Source organism: Stenella coeruleoalba (genome assembly GCF_951394435.1).
Source record: "Stenella coeruleoalba genome assembly, chromosome: 11".
In the NCBI taxonomy this organism is placed as follows: Eukaryota; Metazoa; Chordata; class Mammalia; order Artiodactyla; family Delphinidae; genus Stenella; species Stenella coeruleoalba.
The window spans coordinates 62296734-62311924 of record NC_137157.1 but is presented as its reverse complement, the minus strand read 5'-3'; the positions used below and the strand labels follow the sequence as shown (position 1 = coordinate 62311924).

Sequence of the window (15191 nt, the reverse complement as noted above, 5' to 3'; positions counted from 1 at the left end):
AAGAGTTTATGGCTAGAGCTGTAATCCTTGATCTCAACAAGCTGTAATCCTTGTCCAACAACACCATACTTACATCCGACTTGGTGACCCTCCAGAATTTCCCAGACCCTGTGTTTATTTAGCACCTAATTGCTCAGGGTGCTGCACAAGGTCATCTGTGAGAATTACTTAACATTGCCCTGCTTCTCTCTGGGAGATGAGAATCATAAAGGAACTACCAAACACGGCCATACCCATGCAGCAGAGGAAAACTAGTAAAGCAATAAGTGACTGCGCCATTAGGAGTTCATGTCATAGCTCTGATAGTAGAAAGGCCAGACCCAGACCGATGTCACCACTCTGTAGAGCTTTCTTTCGGTACCCAAGTAGAGAGCACGACACTCCCTTCTGGGCCCCACGCTGCAGTTGGTGTGCACCTGTCCGTGGCGCTTCATTGTGGAGCATTAGTGATGCTGTTTGCCTTGTCTCCTCTCTCTGAACATAGTTGCCTGCCCTTGCCCCACCCAGCCAGTAGGGTAGGCCTTCAGTAAATGTTTATGGCTATTGGAACTTTTGATATCCCAGAGCCCACACTAAGTACTTTTATTTTTATATTTTTAATTTTTAAAATTTATTTATTTTATTTATTTATTTTTGGCTATGTTGGGTCTTTGTTGCTGCGTGCAGGCTTTCTTTACTTGCGGCGAGTGGGGGCTACTCTTTGTTGTGGTGTGTGGGCTTCTCATTGCGGTGGCTTCTCTTGTTGCAGAGCACGGGCTCTAGGCACACGGGCTTCAGTAGTTGCAGCACGCAGGCTTAGTAGTTGTGGCGCACGGGCTTAGTTGCTCCGCAGCATGTGGGATCTTCCCAGGCCAGGGCTTGAACCCGTGTCCCCTGCATTGGGAGGTGGATTCTTAATCACTGTGCCACCAGGGAAGTCCCCACACTAAGTACTTTTAATCACAAATAAAAACTTTGCAACATGGATATTATTGTTCCCCATTTTGCAGACATGGAAACCGACACGTATCAAGAGGTTAAGTGAAACTTGTCTAGAGTCAGATAGCCAGGAAGTGATAAGGCTGTGCTCCAGGTGCAGCTGTGTCTAGCTCTTAGGTTCTGAACCACAGCATGGTGCCGCTCCTCCAGTGTAAACATACACTCCCCGAACTGCTAACTGACTTGTGGGACTATTCCTCCTATCATCGCTGACCTTTAAGAGGCTGGGTTGGCTGGCAGGCTCGCACCCACCTCCTCCCAGGCGCTCTGTCATTCTGCTGGGAGATGAGTTGCGGGCTGCCTGAGCCAAGCCACTTTCATTGATCCCAGGTGGCGAGGAGAGAAGTTGGGAACACGCTTCCTTTCTGTTCTGCCCCACACACCCATCTCTCCATCGGTCTGGTGTGGCTCTTCAAGACCGTGGTGGTGCTGAAGCATCTAGACAGTCTTGGGTCACGTGGGTCTCTGACTGCTCAGGGCTGGTCTCTTGGGTCCCTGTCTCATCAGGCCAGGAGCCTTCACACCTGCTGGGTGCTGCAGACCTCTGGAAGTGGCTACTCTTCTGAGTGTTCACTAAGTGGGTGAAGAAATACGTTACCCTAGTGGGAGGGGAAGGCTAATCCTCCCTGTATTTGTTTACTTCTCAAAAAACTTGAACAACAGGTTTAACTTAGCTCTATGCCATTTTAATGCAAATTTTATACAGGTATAGTTACGGCACTCCTTTTTGTTTTATATGCCAGCTGGCAAAAAATCTGTTGTGAGTAAGAATGCCTGTGGTGTGACTTAGTATCTGTGAGCTCCCGAGGCTCCGTGCTCTCCCTGGAGGCCATGTCGCCGAGACAACCTTCTCACGCACCCTTCTCACATTAAGTCAGCAGAACTGTCCAGCACACTCCAGACAGGATTCTTCAGTGCAGCGATTTGATTTTGAGACTCATTGGAAGGAACTTGTTAGAAACACAGGTATCTGGATCTTAATCCAAGCTTAGTGGATCAGCATCTTCATGGGAGGGGCCTGGGAATTTGTATTTTTACAAATTCCTCGGGTGATTCTTAAAAATTGGGCAAGTTTAGAAAGCATTGCTTTAGTGCAGCAAAAAGCATTTTTTTAGTGCAAAAAAAGCATTGCTTTAGTGCTTAGCTACAGGTGGTAAGAGTGATAAGAGCACAGACTATAGGAGGCAATGACAGAAATGTGGATAACAAATTCAGTTACGTGGGATAACTGAATTCCTTCTGTCTGGTCTTGCTCTCTGACTAAGGGATACCTCGCTATCTGGTGGGAGTTCCTTCCGATTTTAGTGCCCAGTGATTTATGTACTATTCCTCTCTTGCTTTTCTGGCCACCTTCGAGGTCTAGCTGTCGAATTTCAGTAAACTTTTGGTTCACTAAATTTCTCTCCCTGGGCATTTCAGCTCCTGCTAATGTAAAGACCCATTCCCCACTCATTCTCCCATTTCCAGTTTTCCACCCAAGCACATGTGTCTCGTTGATTTATTGTTCTTTCACTGCCTTCATTTTACCAATTCATTGAGTCACTCATTCAATAAGTGTCTATTGTGCCGGGCTGCAGGCGGGCTACAGAGATAAACAAGACACAGGCCCTGCCCTCCAGTGCACAGTCTAGTAGGGACATAGATGTGTAAACCAATAATTAAAATACCGGTGATGTGCTGAGTGCTATCACAGAAGTGTGTGCAGAGTTGTAGGGGCACCAGGAGGAAGTGACTAACAATTGGTGGCAAGTGTCACAGAGGAGGTGACTTTTGAGCAGGGTCTTGTACTCAGAGAAAAGGGAGGGGGCATTTGTAAGTTATATCACCATAGTCCTCACTTCTCTTTGCAGTGCATCTTCTCCTAGGGCTCTTCACTGTCTTTGCTCGTTTATGGAACAAATGGAGCTAATTGGCATGGCTGAATCAGACTCTCTTTATTGACCTTTTTCAAAACCCGGGATGGTTGGTTGTTGAGTAATGTCCATGATACCAAGTCTAGCAGTTTGTCCCACGATCATTTACCGACAGTGAATGGTTGATACTCTAAACACTGAAGAAAGCTTTTAAAGGCCTTTCACTTTATCAGATGTGTTCTGAGCCAGCAGAAGTGGTCTTTGTGCTTTTCAGGGAGTGGCATGTGTGCATGCGTGTGTGTGCGCACGCGCGCGTGTGTGTGTGTGTGTGTGTGCGCGCGCGTGGTGGAGGTAGGGGAGCTTGTGAGTGGGGAATGGGACAGGAGAATGCTTGTTTCTTTTGCAATAAAAGACATGATTTCCTGTTTCTCAGGAATGTTTCCTTGGTAGGTTCCCACATCTCTATTAGTTTTGTGTGTTATTAGAGATTACCTAAACTCTGCAGTTTGCTGATTTGACAAGGCTTGGTTTTGATTTCCAAAAATGCACTGTGGGTTTTTCTTACTTCACTAGGAAAACAGAGATGAAGGGCCATTGTGATTAAATTTGTACAGTCTAGTAAGTAGTCATGATTGCAGTTTTAAAATGTTTGTTTCTTGAAATAATGGATGCTCATTGTAGAAAACTTATAAAATACAGGCAAGCAAAACTGCAAAGAAGCTAAAACCAATCCATAATCTTGCAGGCCGTAACTAACCACTCAATATTTTGGTGTATGAAAATCCAGAATTTTTTCTGTGCATATACATGTATGTAGAAAAATGTTGTTATTCCAGAAATTGAATATACTGTGTAAACTGTTTAGTGTCTTGCCTTTTTTCCTGTTATATAATTTGACCATCTTATTATGTTAACAAATATATATCTACAGAACTATTCATTCTTAATGAAAAAAACTTTATTGTCAAGATTATACAAGTCGTTCAGGCTTTTTTTATTTTTAATCAAACTCTGTTAAAGTATATAAAACAAATGAAAATCCCCCATAATCTCATTCCCCCAAGGATAAACATTTAATATGTGTGTATATATATAGCCTTCTAGACTATTTTCTTTATATATGCAAACATTTCTATTACCTTTTTTTTTTACAAAATTAGTTCCTATTATACCTAGTGTTCTGCAACTTGCCTTTTACCCTTAATATATTTTATTTTATTCTAAAAAAGTTTTTAAATATTTTTATTTAGTTAGTTATTTGGTTGTGCCAGGTCTCAAGTTTTGGCTTGCCGGTTCCCCAGTTGCAGCACATGGGCTCCTTAAGGTGGGCTCCTTAGTTGTGGCACGTGGGCTCCTTAGTTGCGGCAGGAGGGCTCCCTAGTTGCGGCTCGTCGGCTCCTTAGTTGTGGCACGTGAACTCTTAGCCACAGCGTACATGTGGGATCCAGTTCCCTGATCAGGGATCGAACCTGGGCCCCTTGCATTGGGAGTGTGGAGTCTCAACCACTGCGCCACCAGGGAAGTCCCCCCTTAATATATTTTAGAGAGCTTCCTGTGCCAGTACATTTGGAATACCTGCATAATATCATGTGGATCAGGGTTTCTTGTCCTCAACACTACTGACACTTTAGACTGGTTAATTCTTTGTCGTGGGCCTGTCCTGTGCATTGCAGGATGCTTAGCAGCATCCTGGCCTCTATCTTTTAGATGCTAGTAGCATCCCTTCCTCTAGTTGTGACAAAAATGTCTCCAGACGTTGTCAGTTGTCCCCTGGAGGGCAAAGTCATTCCTAGTTGAAAGCCACTGATACAGATGGTCTATAATGTAAGCATCTAGAGACCTTCCAGTTTTTCCATGACAAAGAATGGGTCAGGGAATATTCCTATACTGATTTTTGTGCACCTCTGTGAATTTTATCGTTGAATAAATTCCTAGAAGTGCAGTTGGTGAATCAGAATTTTGATAGAAATTGCCAGATTATTCCAGAGATTGTATCGATTTATTTTTCAACTATATCCTGATGGTTCCAAATCAATATCTCTTTCTGAAGTTCTAGATTCATGTAGCCAACTGTTGATTGGACATCTCCTCCTGTGTGTCTCATAGCCCTTTCCTAAGCTCAACTCTCATCTTCTTCAACCCACCAAACATGCACTTCTTGCTGTATTTCTCTGTCAGAGAATATCATGACCATCTGCCTGGTTGCTCAAGCCAAAAACCTTCTCCATCCTACACTGAACCAGTCATCAAATCCTATCTAGTCTTCCTCCCTAATGTCTCTCTTAATCCATTCACTTCTTTTCATCCCTTCTACCTCTATCTTTAATTTAAGCTACTAGCCCAGATCACTGTAGTAGCACTGGGGCAAGAACTAGCCTCTCTGGCTTTTACCTTGGTTCCACGCTCCTCAGGAAGAGTAAACTTGCTGCACTCTGTGATATGCAAGTGTTACTCGCCTGCTTAAGCCTTTCAGTGAGCCCTGCTGCCTCTCCGCCATCTGCTCCATCAGTCAGATGCTGAGGCCAACACATCTAACGTTCATCACCCATGATTTCAAATCTCTGTATCCATCAGAATAGGCTTTTTTCTCCCCACCACATATATTTATTCACCAGATATATTTATTCCCCCAGCTTTGAATTACTCACTGTCCCTTAAATGTCCCTTTGTTCTCCTGCTGCATTTCCTGGTCCTTTTAACCATGCTCTCTGCCCATCCATTTTCTACCCTTTCTTTAGGACCAAGCATATTTCTTGAACTCTTCAGCCACAGAGTTTCTCCTCTATTAATCAGTTTTATCCTTATTGCATTTATTGTATATGTACTTTTTCATTTAACCTTGTGAAAAAGACACACATGAATAGAAATAATACAAACCAGTGAACCAAGTGGAGAGGATATGGGAATTCCAGCTCCAAGTTCCAGCACAGATCCTAGGGTGCAAAAGTGCATTTCAAAAATCCCATCCCAGTGCGTGAACCTTGACTTCTCCCCTTAACTGGACTTTTGATTTTTATGTGGTTCTGTAGAGCAATGTAATTGAATACCTCCCAAGTCAATTGCATTCATTTGGTCAAACTAAAACCTTGGAGAGAAGTTCATTTGTCTGCCAGCCTTGCCACGTTCCATTTTGGTATATCTTAAATACCACGGAAACAGGGGTGCCCTAGGAACTTGGGAATCTCTGACATGGGATGCAGCATACTGCTCTGCTAGATTGGTGTAGGGACAAACCCTGCAATTTTCCACAAGAAGTCAGCTCCAATCCTGTGGGAAATCACACATAGCAAAATCCTTGGCAAAGAACTATACATTTTTTTCCTACTCTCTATGTAGTAATTCTGTAACACTCTGTAATTAATTTTATTTCTACAGTGAACAACCACAGAGTAAGAATAATGCATAACCTAAGTTTCTGTTCTTGCTATTTTAGGGGACATCACACAGAAGGGATATGAAAAGAAAAGGTCAAAACTCCTGTCTCCTTACATCCCGCAGACACAAGGTAGGCAATGAGAAGTGGTTTAAACCTTTTCAGTAAGAATGCTGTCTTACAGGAGACCTGTCTTTTTTGTTGGTTCCTGTTTTTTCCCTCCCTCACCAGGGAAGAGAAAAAACAGAAGGAAGGAAAGGAGGAAATGAATCTTAATTGAGCATCTGCTGTGTGGTAGGCACTTTTAAAATACCCAACGTCATCAAATCATTTATACAGAACTTGAGTGGTAGTGTGTCTATGCGTAGCTGACATGATTCAATGGCAGAAAATTCCAGGTTATGGAAAAACTGCATCTTTTAAATGCCTGAGCATGAACTGTAATGGAGAGGAGCAAGTGGGGCAAAGATAAGAAGGAGGGACAGATTTAGTTTGCAAGGCAACCCAAGGATTGCAGTCCCTGAGCATTTGGGGGTAAGAACCCTAAATAAACTTTTAAACTATTTCACAGCCTGACTTATTCCTTCTGCAAAGAGACTGGCGTGTTCTTTATATATCAGAAAGTTCTGAGTCACTTCTGTGCTTAATTCCAGGCGGGTTGCTGGAACCTTTGCCTCTAGGCAAGGCTGTCTGTTTCTAAGTCATCATATTTTTAAAGTTACTCAGCCTCCAGAATTTCCTTTGATAGCCTGTTTCTATTTAATCACTTTTACTATAAAGAGTTTTTTCTTTATTTCTAACTTCCCCCCTGCCGTCAGTTAGAGTCCATTTCCACAAGACTGTGTTTTGTGGAACTAATAATTGCTTTTATTTCTGGATTATAATCCTTTGAGGACTTTGGATCCCCCATGGTTCTAATATCAAGCCTTGCACAAGGTTTATAGTCTGTAAATATTTGTTGAATGGATAATGGAATAAATAAATGAGCAATGGTGGTATACCAATCGATTTCACTGAAGTCCTTGTTTTACTTCCTGCATTATTCTTGGAAATTCCTCCCTGCAAAAACTAGTAGGTCAATTCAGTGATAGCCAGTTTAAAATATCTTAATGAACAGATGGATGTAGAAATGAATTGAGAGAAAAGAGGTGGAAATCAGGCCAGTGACAGCTAATGAAAAGCCAGCTTTTGCTGAGCAAGGCATGGCAGAAAAGGGGAGTCCTCTGATTGGCTGCTTAATTATGGATCTGGTCCATGCCTCTGTAGGCCCAGAGATTTACTGTAGTCACTTTGTGCAAAAGCAATCAGATCCTGAGAAAATAACTCAGTAAGGAATGTAACTATAAAAAGGACCATGATCTGTCTCATATCTGTTGTCAGGCTACAAAGAAACCAAATCATGTTCAAAAACCAGTTTATCAATTTACTGTGAGAAACCACTGAGACACATTCAAGTCTGTGTGGTCAGCACATTCTTGCCCCACCGGCAGGCCTACGAGAGGAGCTTGATCACACATAGAAGGTTGCTTAGTGAGAATGGATATGACGAAGCAGACATTTAGTTACAGCAGGCCAAGAGAATGTGACATAGCATCTCACAGTAGGGATGGTCTTGCATGTGACCTCATGGAAGAGAAGCCATTTGATGGCATCTCCTTCCTGCTATTAGACTTCAAACTCACCACATCAGTGCCCATCATGTTTATCACCTCCTCCCTTCTGGTTGAAGAGGTGGTCTGTCCCTCCTAGCCAAGGGCAGTCCTTTCATCTGGGCTTTTGATCCCATCTCCTCCTCCCTTTTCAGAAACCTTTTACTATCGTCCCGTGACACCAAGGACAGGGCAGTGGGAGTGGGCCACCCCAGTGCAGGCAGTGAGGGGTGCAGTATCTATAGGAATTTTAAAAGCAGTAATAAAACCAACAAAAAGTTGGTCGGCTTTTTCTTATCACCATGGATAGCAATTCTAAATGCTGTAAGTAGTAAAGTCTCCTCCCGCTGAGTCAGACAGCTGCACTGCCCCCTCGGGATGCCACTGCAGTCAGCTCCCTGTCTCTCTCGTACTGTCACTCTCTCCCTCTCAACCAGATTATTCCCCCAGAAGTTCATCATACTCATTACTGTTCTTTTTAAAAAAAAATCCTCCCTTGGGAATTCCCTGGTGATCCAGTGGTTAGGACTCGGCGCTGTCACTGCTGGGGCCCAGGTTCGATCCCTGGTCGGGGAACTAAGATCCTGCAAGCTGTGTGGCATGGCCAAAAAAAAAATCCTCCCTTGTCGACCACTTCCGTCTCTACCCTGTCTGTCTCCCCTTTATGATCAGACTGCTGAGAACTGTCTATATTTACTATCCCTGTTTTCTCAACACCTTCTCACTTCTCAGCCCATTCCAGTCCCTTCTGAAGCTGCCATAAGTGATATCTCAGTACTATTTGCCACTCTGCCTCTTGAGACACTCTCCTCATTTTCTTACTCCTCTCTTCATGTTGCTCCTAGTCATCTTTGCAGGCTCCTTCTCCTGTGTTAAATGTTGGAATTCCCAAGGCAAGACCTCAAGCCCTCCTGACATCTCACTCTATGTCAGTGGTTCTCACATTTTAGCCTACATCAGAACCACTGGAGGACTTGTTCATATACAGATTGCAGGACCCTGTTCTCAGGGTTTCTGATTCAGTAGGTGCAGGTTGGGGTTCGAGAATTTGCATTTCTGTCAGGTTCCCAGGTGGTGGTTGCTGGTATGGAGAACCAATGCCCTGTCTCCCTAGAGCTTTCCAAGGGAGACTTTTCTTAGTGGTAAAAAGTCTCTCAATTTGTGTTTGTCACTTTCTTTTCCCACCTTTGTTCTTGAATCTATTCATGTCTTTCCCAGAAATGGATTGTTTGTAGGGCTGGGTTATATTGTATGGATTCTGTAGCAAAAGAAGAGATTACACCTTGACATTTTTACCCCGTATGTCTTTGTAGATTTTGAAGAAGGCATTTAGTTTGATTTTTTTTTTAATGGCATTGGATTTAATGCAGATTTTAAACTTACTGAATTGTATTAATGCTTTATATAGGATTAAATGAAATGAAAGTCATTTTAACACTTTTAGTAGGAGTTTCCTACTTACTTCTAGAGGGATTCAACCTCTTTCAAACTATTTCTGTTACCTTGTTAGATTTCATTTCCTCCAGTTGTGAGGTGTGCTTCATTGTGAGGGCGGCTCCTTGAGTGTAGTATATAAAAGTAACATTCTCCACCAGTCTCTCTCGAAAGAAAAAAGTAATACTGCTTGCAGCATTGTACTGCTAGAACAATTACATGCACATGCTTATCTAAAAATTTAGTGAGTGATTTTCCATACAGAATTGACTTGGAGTGACCTTAGGTTGCATATTTATGTATATTTTAGATTTCTTTTCTCAAATGTTACATAAATCTTTAAAATAGGACCTTCAGAAAAAAATTAACAATGTAACAGGGAAAATGGGGAAATATGGAAGAGAACACATGGTTGAAGAAAATACTTAGTGGAAATTGAGTAAGGACAATTTGGGGTAATAATAAACATAGCTTTGTTCACTAACATCACAGGGGTTAGATTCTAAACTTACTGTATGACAAAAATCTGATGTCTCAAAATTACCCTTGGAAATCACTTTAACCTGTCAACATTGGAGCTGGTTGTTGTTTCTTTAGTTTCTACAAAACCCAAACTTTATCTGGTATTTAAGGGCATGCCGTATGAAATTCATATCTTGATAAAGGTTAAAACCATACTCAGGGCCGCAAGATGCTCTCACTATGAGAGGCAAGGGAGAAATGAGGATGTGGCAGGTTCATATCTCCTCGTTCTGAGCCATATGCTCTTTGAAAGGAATGACCCATAGAACATCTTTCAGTGGCTTGGAAGCTACGAGAGCCTGGATATAAAGCTTCCCACACACCTCAGTTATTAGCAGCTTTGCAAGGAGAAGAGGCCAGAAATGAACTCTCTTTTGTCAAGGCCCAAAGAATTGATTATTCAAACCACATACACTCTTAACTCCTCTGTAAATTAGTAGCTCTTGGCCACACTTGGATTTAGAAGAAAATGGAAGGTTTTGTGCAGGGAGGCAACTTCCTGTAGTCTGATCCTTAAGATGTTTTGCATACAAGTAACTGATTAATTCCAAATAGTTTTAATAGAAAAGAGTTTATTCTAATGATACCTGGGTTGCTGACAGAACCTCAGGTCAGCACGTATTTACTGTGTGCTTTCTGTGCTCCAAGTACTGTTAAGACATCAGGAGGCAGCCAGCATTGGACAAGACTGCCTGGGACCCCCTGGCTTGCTCCCTCAGTCTGCTAGGGGTGTGCTCAGCTACCACTAACACTAAGAAGGCTTCCTTGACCAGCTTTATCACAGTCCCCACTCCCATGATCTGCGCTGCATTTATAAAAAGCTCTCTCTGACTGTCCCATAGATTATGGTTTGTTCGTGTGTCTTATTCCCCTACTGGACTCTTAAAGTCTTTATAATCAGGAACATTCTTTTTTTTTTATTATTTCTTCATGTCCCCAGTTTCTAGCATTAGTACCTGGCACATAGTAGAATTCTATAAATGTTTGTGGAACTAAACAGAAGGAACATTTCGAATTTAGAAATATTTCCTTTCGTAAACATCTGTGAAGATGGAAGTGTCAGATAATGAAAAAAGCAGATGACTCTACAGATTGGAGAGTGATTGGTCCTGGCAACTTGTCTCTACCTTCAATAGATCTTTTAATTTAGATCTTCTAAATCTCAAGAGACTGTGCGCACATATTGATTCTCATCAATATTATATTACAACATTATATCAATATTAGCATTCCTCTTTACTTAATTTTTATTTTTAAATGAGATTACGGAATCTATTTTACAGAGTCAAATGCTGCTACGAGGTTTGTAACAACAACAAAAATAAGCAGTGTCCTCTTCTTCCCCAGAGACAGCTTCTTTCAACTGTTTTAACTGTTTCTTCTGGCATTTACCTCTGTAGGTAAAAGATTAGAATTTTTCTCTCTTACACATTCTTCCCCCAACCACCTGGACACCACACACTCCCCTTCCCTTTACCCCTTCCTTCACATCTCCCATCTCATACTCATTGTGGGCTGTCTGTTCAATGTACTACTTTTGTTGTTGCTAAGTCAGCATTCAGTGTTTGCATTATTTTGATTAGGTAAATATTATTCACAGCTAAGTCACTTGGTTTACTAGGATTACATTTCCTTTCTTTCTCTCTCTCTCTTTTTTTTTTTTACAGTTAATCTATTGTTTTATTATTATTATTATGTTTATAGAGACAACTCTTGATGCTGTCTCTTCCTGAACTGATTGTTTCTTTGTCCTGCTACAGACCTTTATTATCATTCTAGTGGTGTTTTAGGAAGGAGTGGGGATAGATAGATGTGTTATTCTGCCATGTTTAATCGGGATTCTTTATCCTAACGTTTCTATTTAAGGATTGTTCAAAACTTGTACCAAGATCATTTCTATCAATCTAAAAGATCTCAAAGACGTCAGTACCTTATTTGCTGGTTGTTCACCAACAAGCTGATCAAATGGTCTCTACCACAGCCTGATTAAAGTGTTGAAACTGGGGGGCCTCCCTCCTTTGGGTGGTTCTGAGAATGAGCCCTGCCTCAGCTCTGTTTTGCAACTCTCCGCTATTTAAAACTGCCCTTGAAGTTCAACGGTGGCATCTTCTCTTGGACCCACATCCTTTGCTTTAGGATATTACTGCAGCTTCTGTTTTTCATGGCATTGATGTACACATTCCATTCTGTCTTTGTGTATTTGAGCTCATCTGTGACCTTTGTGTATTTGTTTTTCTTCCTTCATCCATTGACTTTGTCCTACTGTCTTTCACTTCATTTAATTGTGTTTGTCTTCTGCTTCAGAATAGGATCTCGCCTTTTATATATTCCTTCCTGGGCTAGGTTCCCACATTATTTTTCCCCTGGGCCCTTACCTGCTGCCCTTTTAGGGGTAAGACATGTCAGTTTATGATTACGCTTACGTGTTGGCATTTTCTAGCTTGTCTTGGTAAGAAGTGCTGGTGGCGCAAAGGTTCTTTCCAAACTTGGATTCCTTTTGTGGTTGCTGCCTATTTTGCTGCAGGGTATTTGCTCACCAGTGTTCCAGTGTATGTACATATGCTGTACTTGCCAGTTGTTCCCCACCCCTTTCGTCCCAGGTCTTCTGAGTTCAGTCCTGCCTTTGAGATTGTGCAAACGTGTATATAACCGAGTGAAAATGAAAGAAAAGAAAGCCTTGTAAGTTTTATCCTCTCTCTCTAAAGACTCTGGTAACTCCTCTCAAGGATAGTCTGTGATCCTGTTATTCTTACAGACCTCATGTAATTGTATGAAAATTGTGAGAGGCACAAATTTTTGCATAAAATATTTGCGGCTTAGAGATACACAAATAAGCAGCCTTCTCAGATTAACAGTTAACCATATCCTTTAAGTTGGTATCTCTTCATTTTTGTCTTTGTTTTTCCCAGCCACCCACTCCCATTGGTGGAAGTGAGGAGACAGAAAAGATCTTAATTTCTTTATTTTAACTAAAATTTTGGGTGCCTGCAGTGTAATACCCAGAGCTAATTACTGCAGGAGATAAAAGATGAATTAAGACCAGCCTCTGACCTCAAGTTTATTTATACTATAAAATAGGAAAGATAGGTGCACAAATGAGAATCATAAAAGATAGAGTGAAATAGGGGCTTCCCTGGTGGCGCAGCGGTTGAGAGTCCGCCTGCCGATGCAGGGGACGCGGGTTCGTGCCCCGGTCCGGGAAGATCCCACATGCCGCGGAGCGGCTGGGCCCGTGGGCCATGGCCGCTGAGCCTGCACGTCCGGAGCCTGTGCTCCACAACGGGAGAGGCCACAGCAGTGAGAGGCCCGCGTACCGCAAAAAAAAAAAAAAAAGGTAGAGTGAAATAAGCACTGTAAGAAAGTTCTAAACAAAATATTACGGAAATTCAAAGGGATGTGAACCTAAAACTAGCTACTGAAATCAAGAACAGCATTTTGGAATGCTGTAGAACATTCCCAACCATATAAATGTTAAGTAGACAGAGTGCCTCTTTGTGTGCTGGGGGTGGGATTGATTGTATTTTCTCTATCACGTTTTGATTTTAAAGTTCCTTCCCAAGTGAGGATCACAGAATAATGGAAAGAACATGGAATTTTTTATTCCAGTCCCAGTTCTGCCCTTTCATTAGCTAGGTTTGGACACTTGTATAGTTGCTGTGAACTGGAGCACGCATTGCAATCTTATCGGTACCCACATGCCTCATTGGAAGGAAGTCCGCTGTCTTTTGGGGCTCCTCTTTCCTCTTGAATTGTGCAAGAACCCCCTGGGATATAGGTAGTACAGGAGGAGAGGTGGTCAGTGTAGCTTCCACACCCAAATGGGAAGAACCCCATTGTCTGCTGCTGCTCCTCAGTGCCTCGTGGGGCGCTACTGAAAACCGATCCTCACCTTGTGACCAGCAATGCTGTCCCACTGCTAACCCTGGGTCCTGCATCAGTCACTCTGAGGAAGGAGCCCACTGTGCTCGGCTCAGCCAAGGTACCCCACTTGGATTCTCAGGGCAAAGCTCTAAGTATTGTGTTCTTTTAGTCCACGCACAGCCATTTTCCTGATGCCAAGTGGCCCAGGAAGCTTCAGGTTTACCCTAGGCAGATGGCCCCTTTCCAGACTGTGAATGTGGATTCTTTCTTTCCTCCCTTCCCCCAGGCAGCGAGGCAGGTTAATCACCCATCCTTCTGAGGAAAACTCTCCTCAGTGAGCTCCCAGGGAAGAGTCTCTGAGTGATTCAAGGTACCTTCACCCAGGGTGGAGCGTGGAGTTGGGAGTGGAAGCTCTGTTTATAATGATTCAAGGTGATTATGGACACACTCTCACTGTAGAAAAACAAATTTAATCTGGTATAGGTGTCCTGCCTCCTTTATGGTATCTGTCAGATGGTGTTATGAGTTTAAAGAGCCTGTATTATCACTGATAACTGTATTATCATTGTTATTCTGTCATTCCCTTTCTAAAGCCCTTTAAAGGCCGCTCGATGGGTTAGGAAAAGTGACCTGACCCTGCTTTTCTTCTATGGCCTCATTTTGTCTCACTCCACCTCTTTCACTGTGCTTCAACCCCACCAGTCTTTCTTAGAGTTGTCAAGGCTTTTCTCCCTCACGGGACTTATACAAATACCTCGTTGCTGTGTAAAGTAGCCCTCCCCACACCCCTACCCCCACGCTGAAGCCCGCATCAGCCTATCCTTTTAACAGGCTCTTCCTGAAACTCTAGTACAAATTAAATTCCTCATTACGTGGGCTCAGAGATCTTTGTCTTTTTCCTTCTCAGCGCCGATCACGTTGTAAAAGATACACCTGACTGGGTGATCACTTATTTAATATATTTCTTCTCTGACACCAGCCCCAAGACCAGTGACCATGGCTGCTTAAAAAGCTGAAGCATTATGTTCACTGGTTCTCAGAGCACATCCTCCTTCCCTCTGTTACTCTTACAGGTGAAAATTCCTGTTTAATCATTGGCAGAGTTGAAAGATAAGAAGCCAAGGTTGGCTTTCCTCCATGTTTCTGATTTGGAGATTTTGCATGGTTTTATACTAAAGATCAGCTTCTTTTCCAGGTTATCGTTGTTATTATGTTCAAACAGTAGAATCATGCAAGACTGTGATGTCTCTTTCTGCCAGAGAACCATAAATTGTGTACATGCTGACCATTGAGAAAGGAGGCTTTGTGTTGTAGAAGAAATGAAAATTTGTCTAAACTTATTGTTAATAAACATTGTAACATCATCACTATTTAAACATAATGGTGACCCCTAGTGGATATTCTGTATAACAGACTGAAAGATCCAGGAACTCCCAAACTGAAGTGGTCACTGTGTGTCGTGATCAGCGAGTAATTTTTTTCTTTGAATCTCAAGTATGTTTCACAATAGAATTTAGAAGT

The 15191-nt window shown here is 42.3% G+C and overlaps 1 protein-coding gene across 2 annotated transcripts in view; it reads left to right on the top strand.

The window, feature by feature from the left end:
• Nucleotides 1-15191, top strand: part of DIP2B (disco interacting protein 2 homolog B) — a 232092-nt gene that overhangs the window by 110824 nt on the left and 106077 nt on the right. For both annotated transcript variants that reach the window (XM_079938477.1, XM_079938476.1), the window contains exon 2: nucleotides 6265-6336. In XM_079938477.1, the coding sequence (XP_079794603.1) occupies nucleotides 6265-6336 (72 nt within the window). The remainder of the gene's footprint in view (nucleotides 1-6264; nucleotides 6337-15191) is intronic.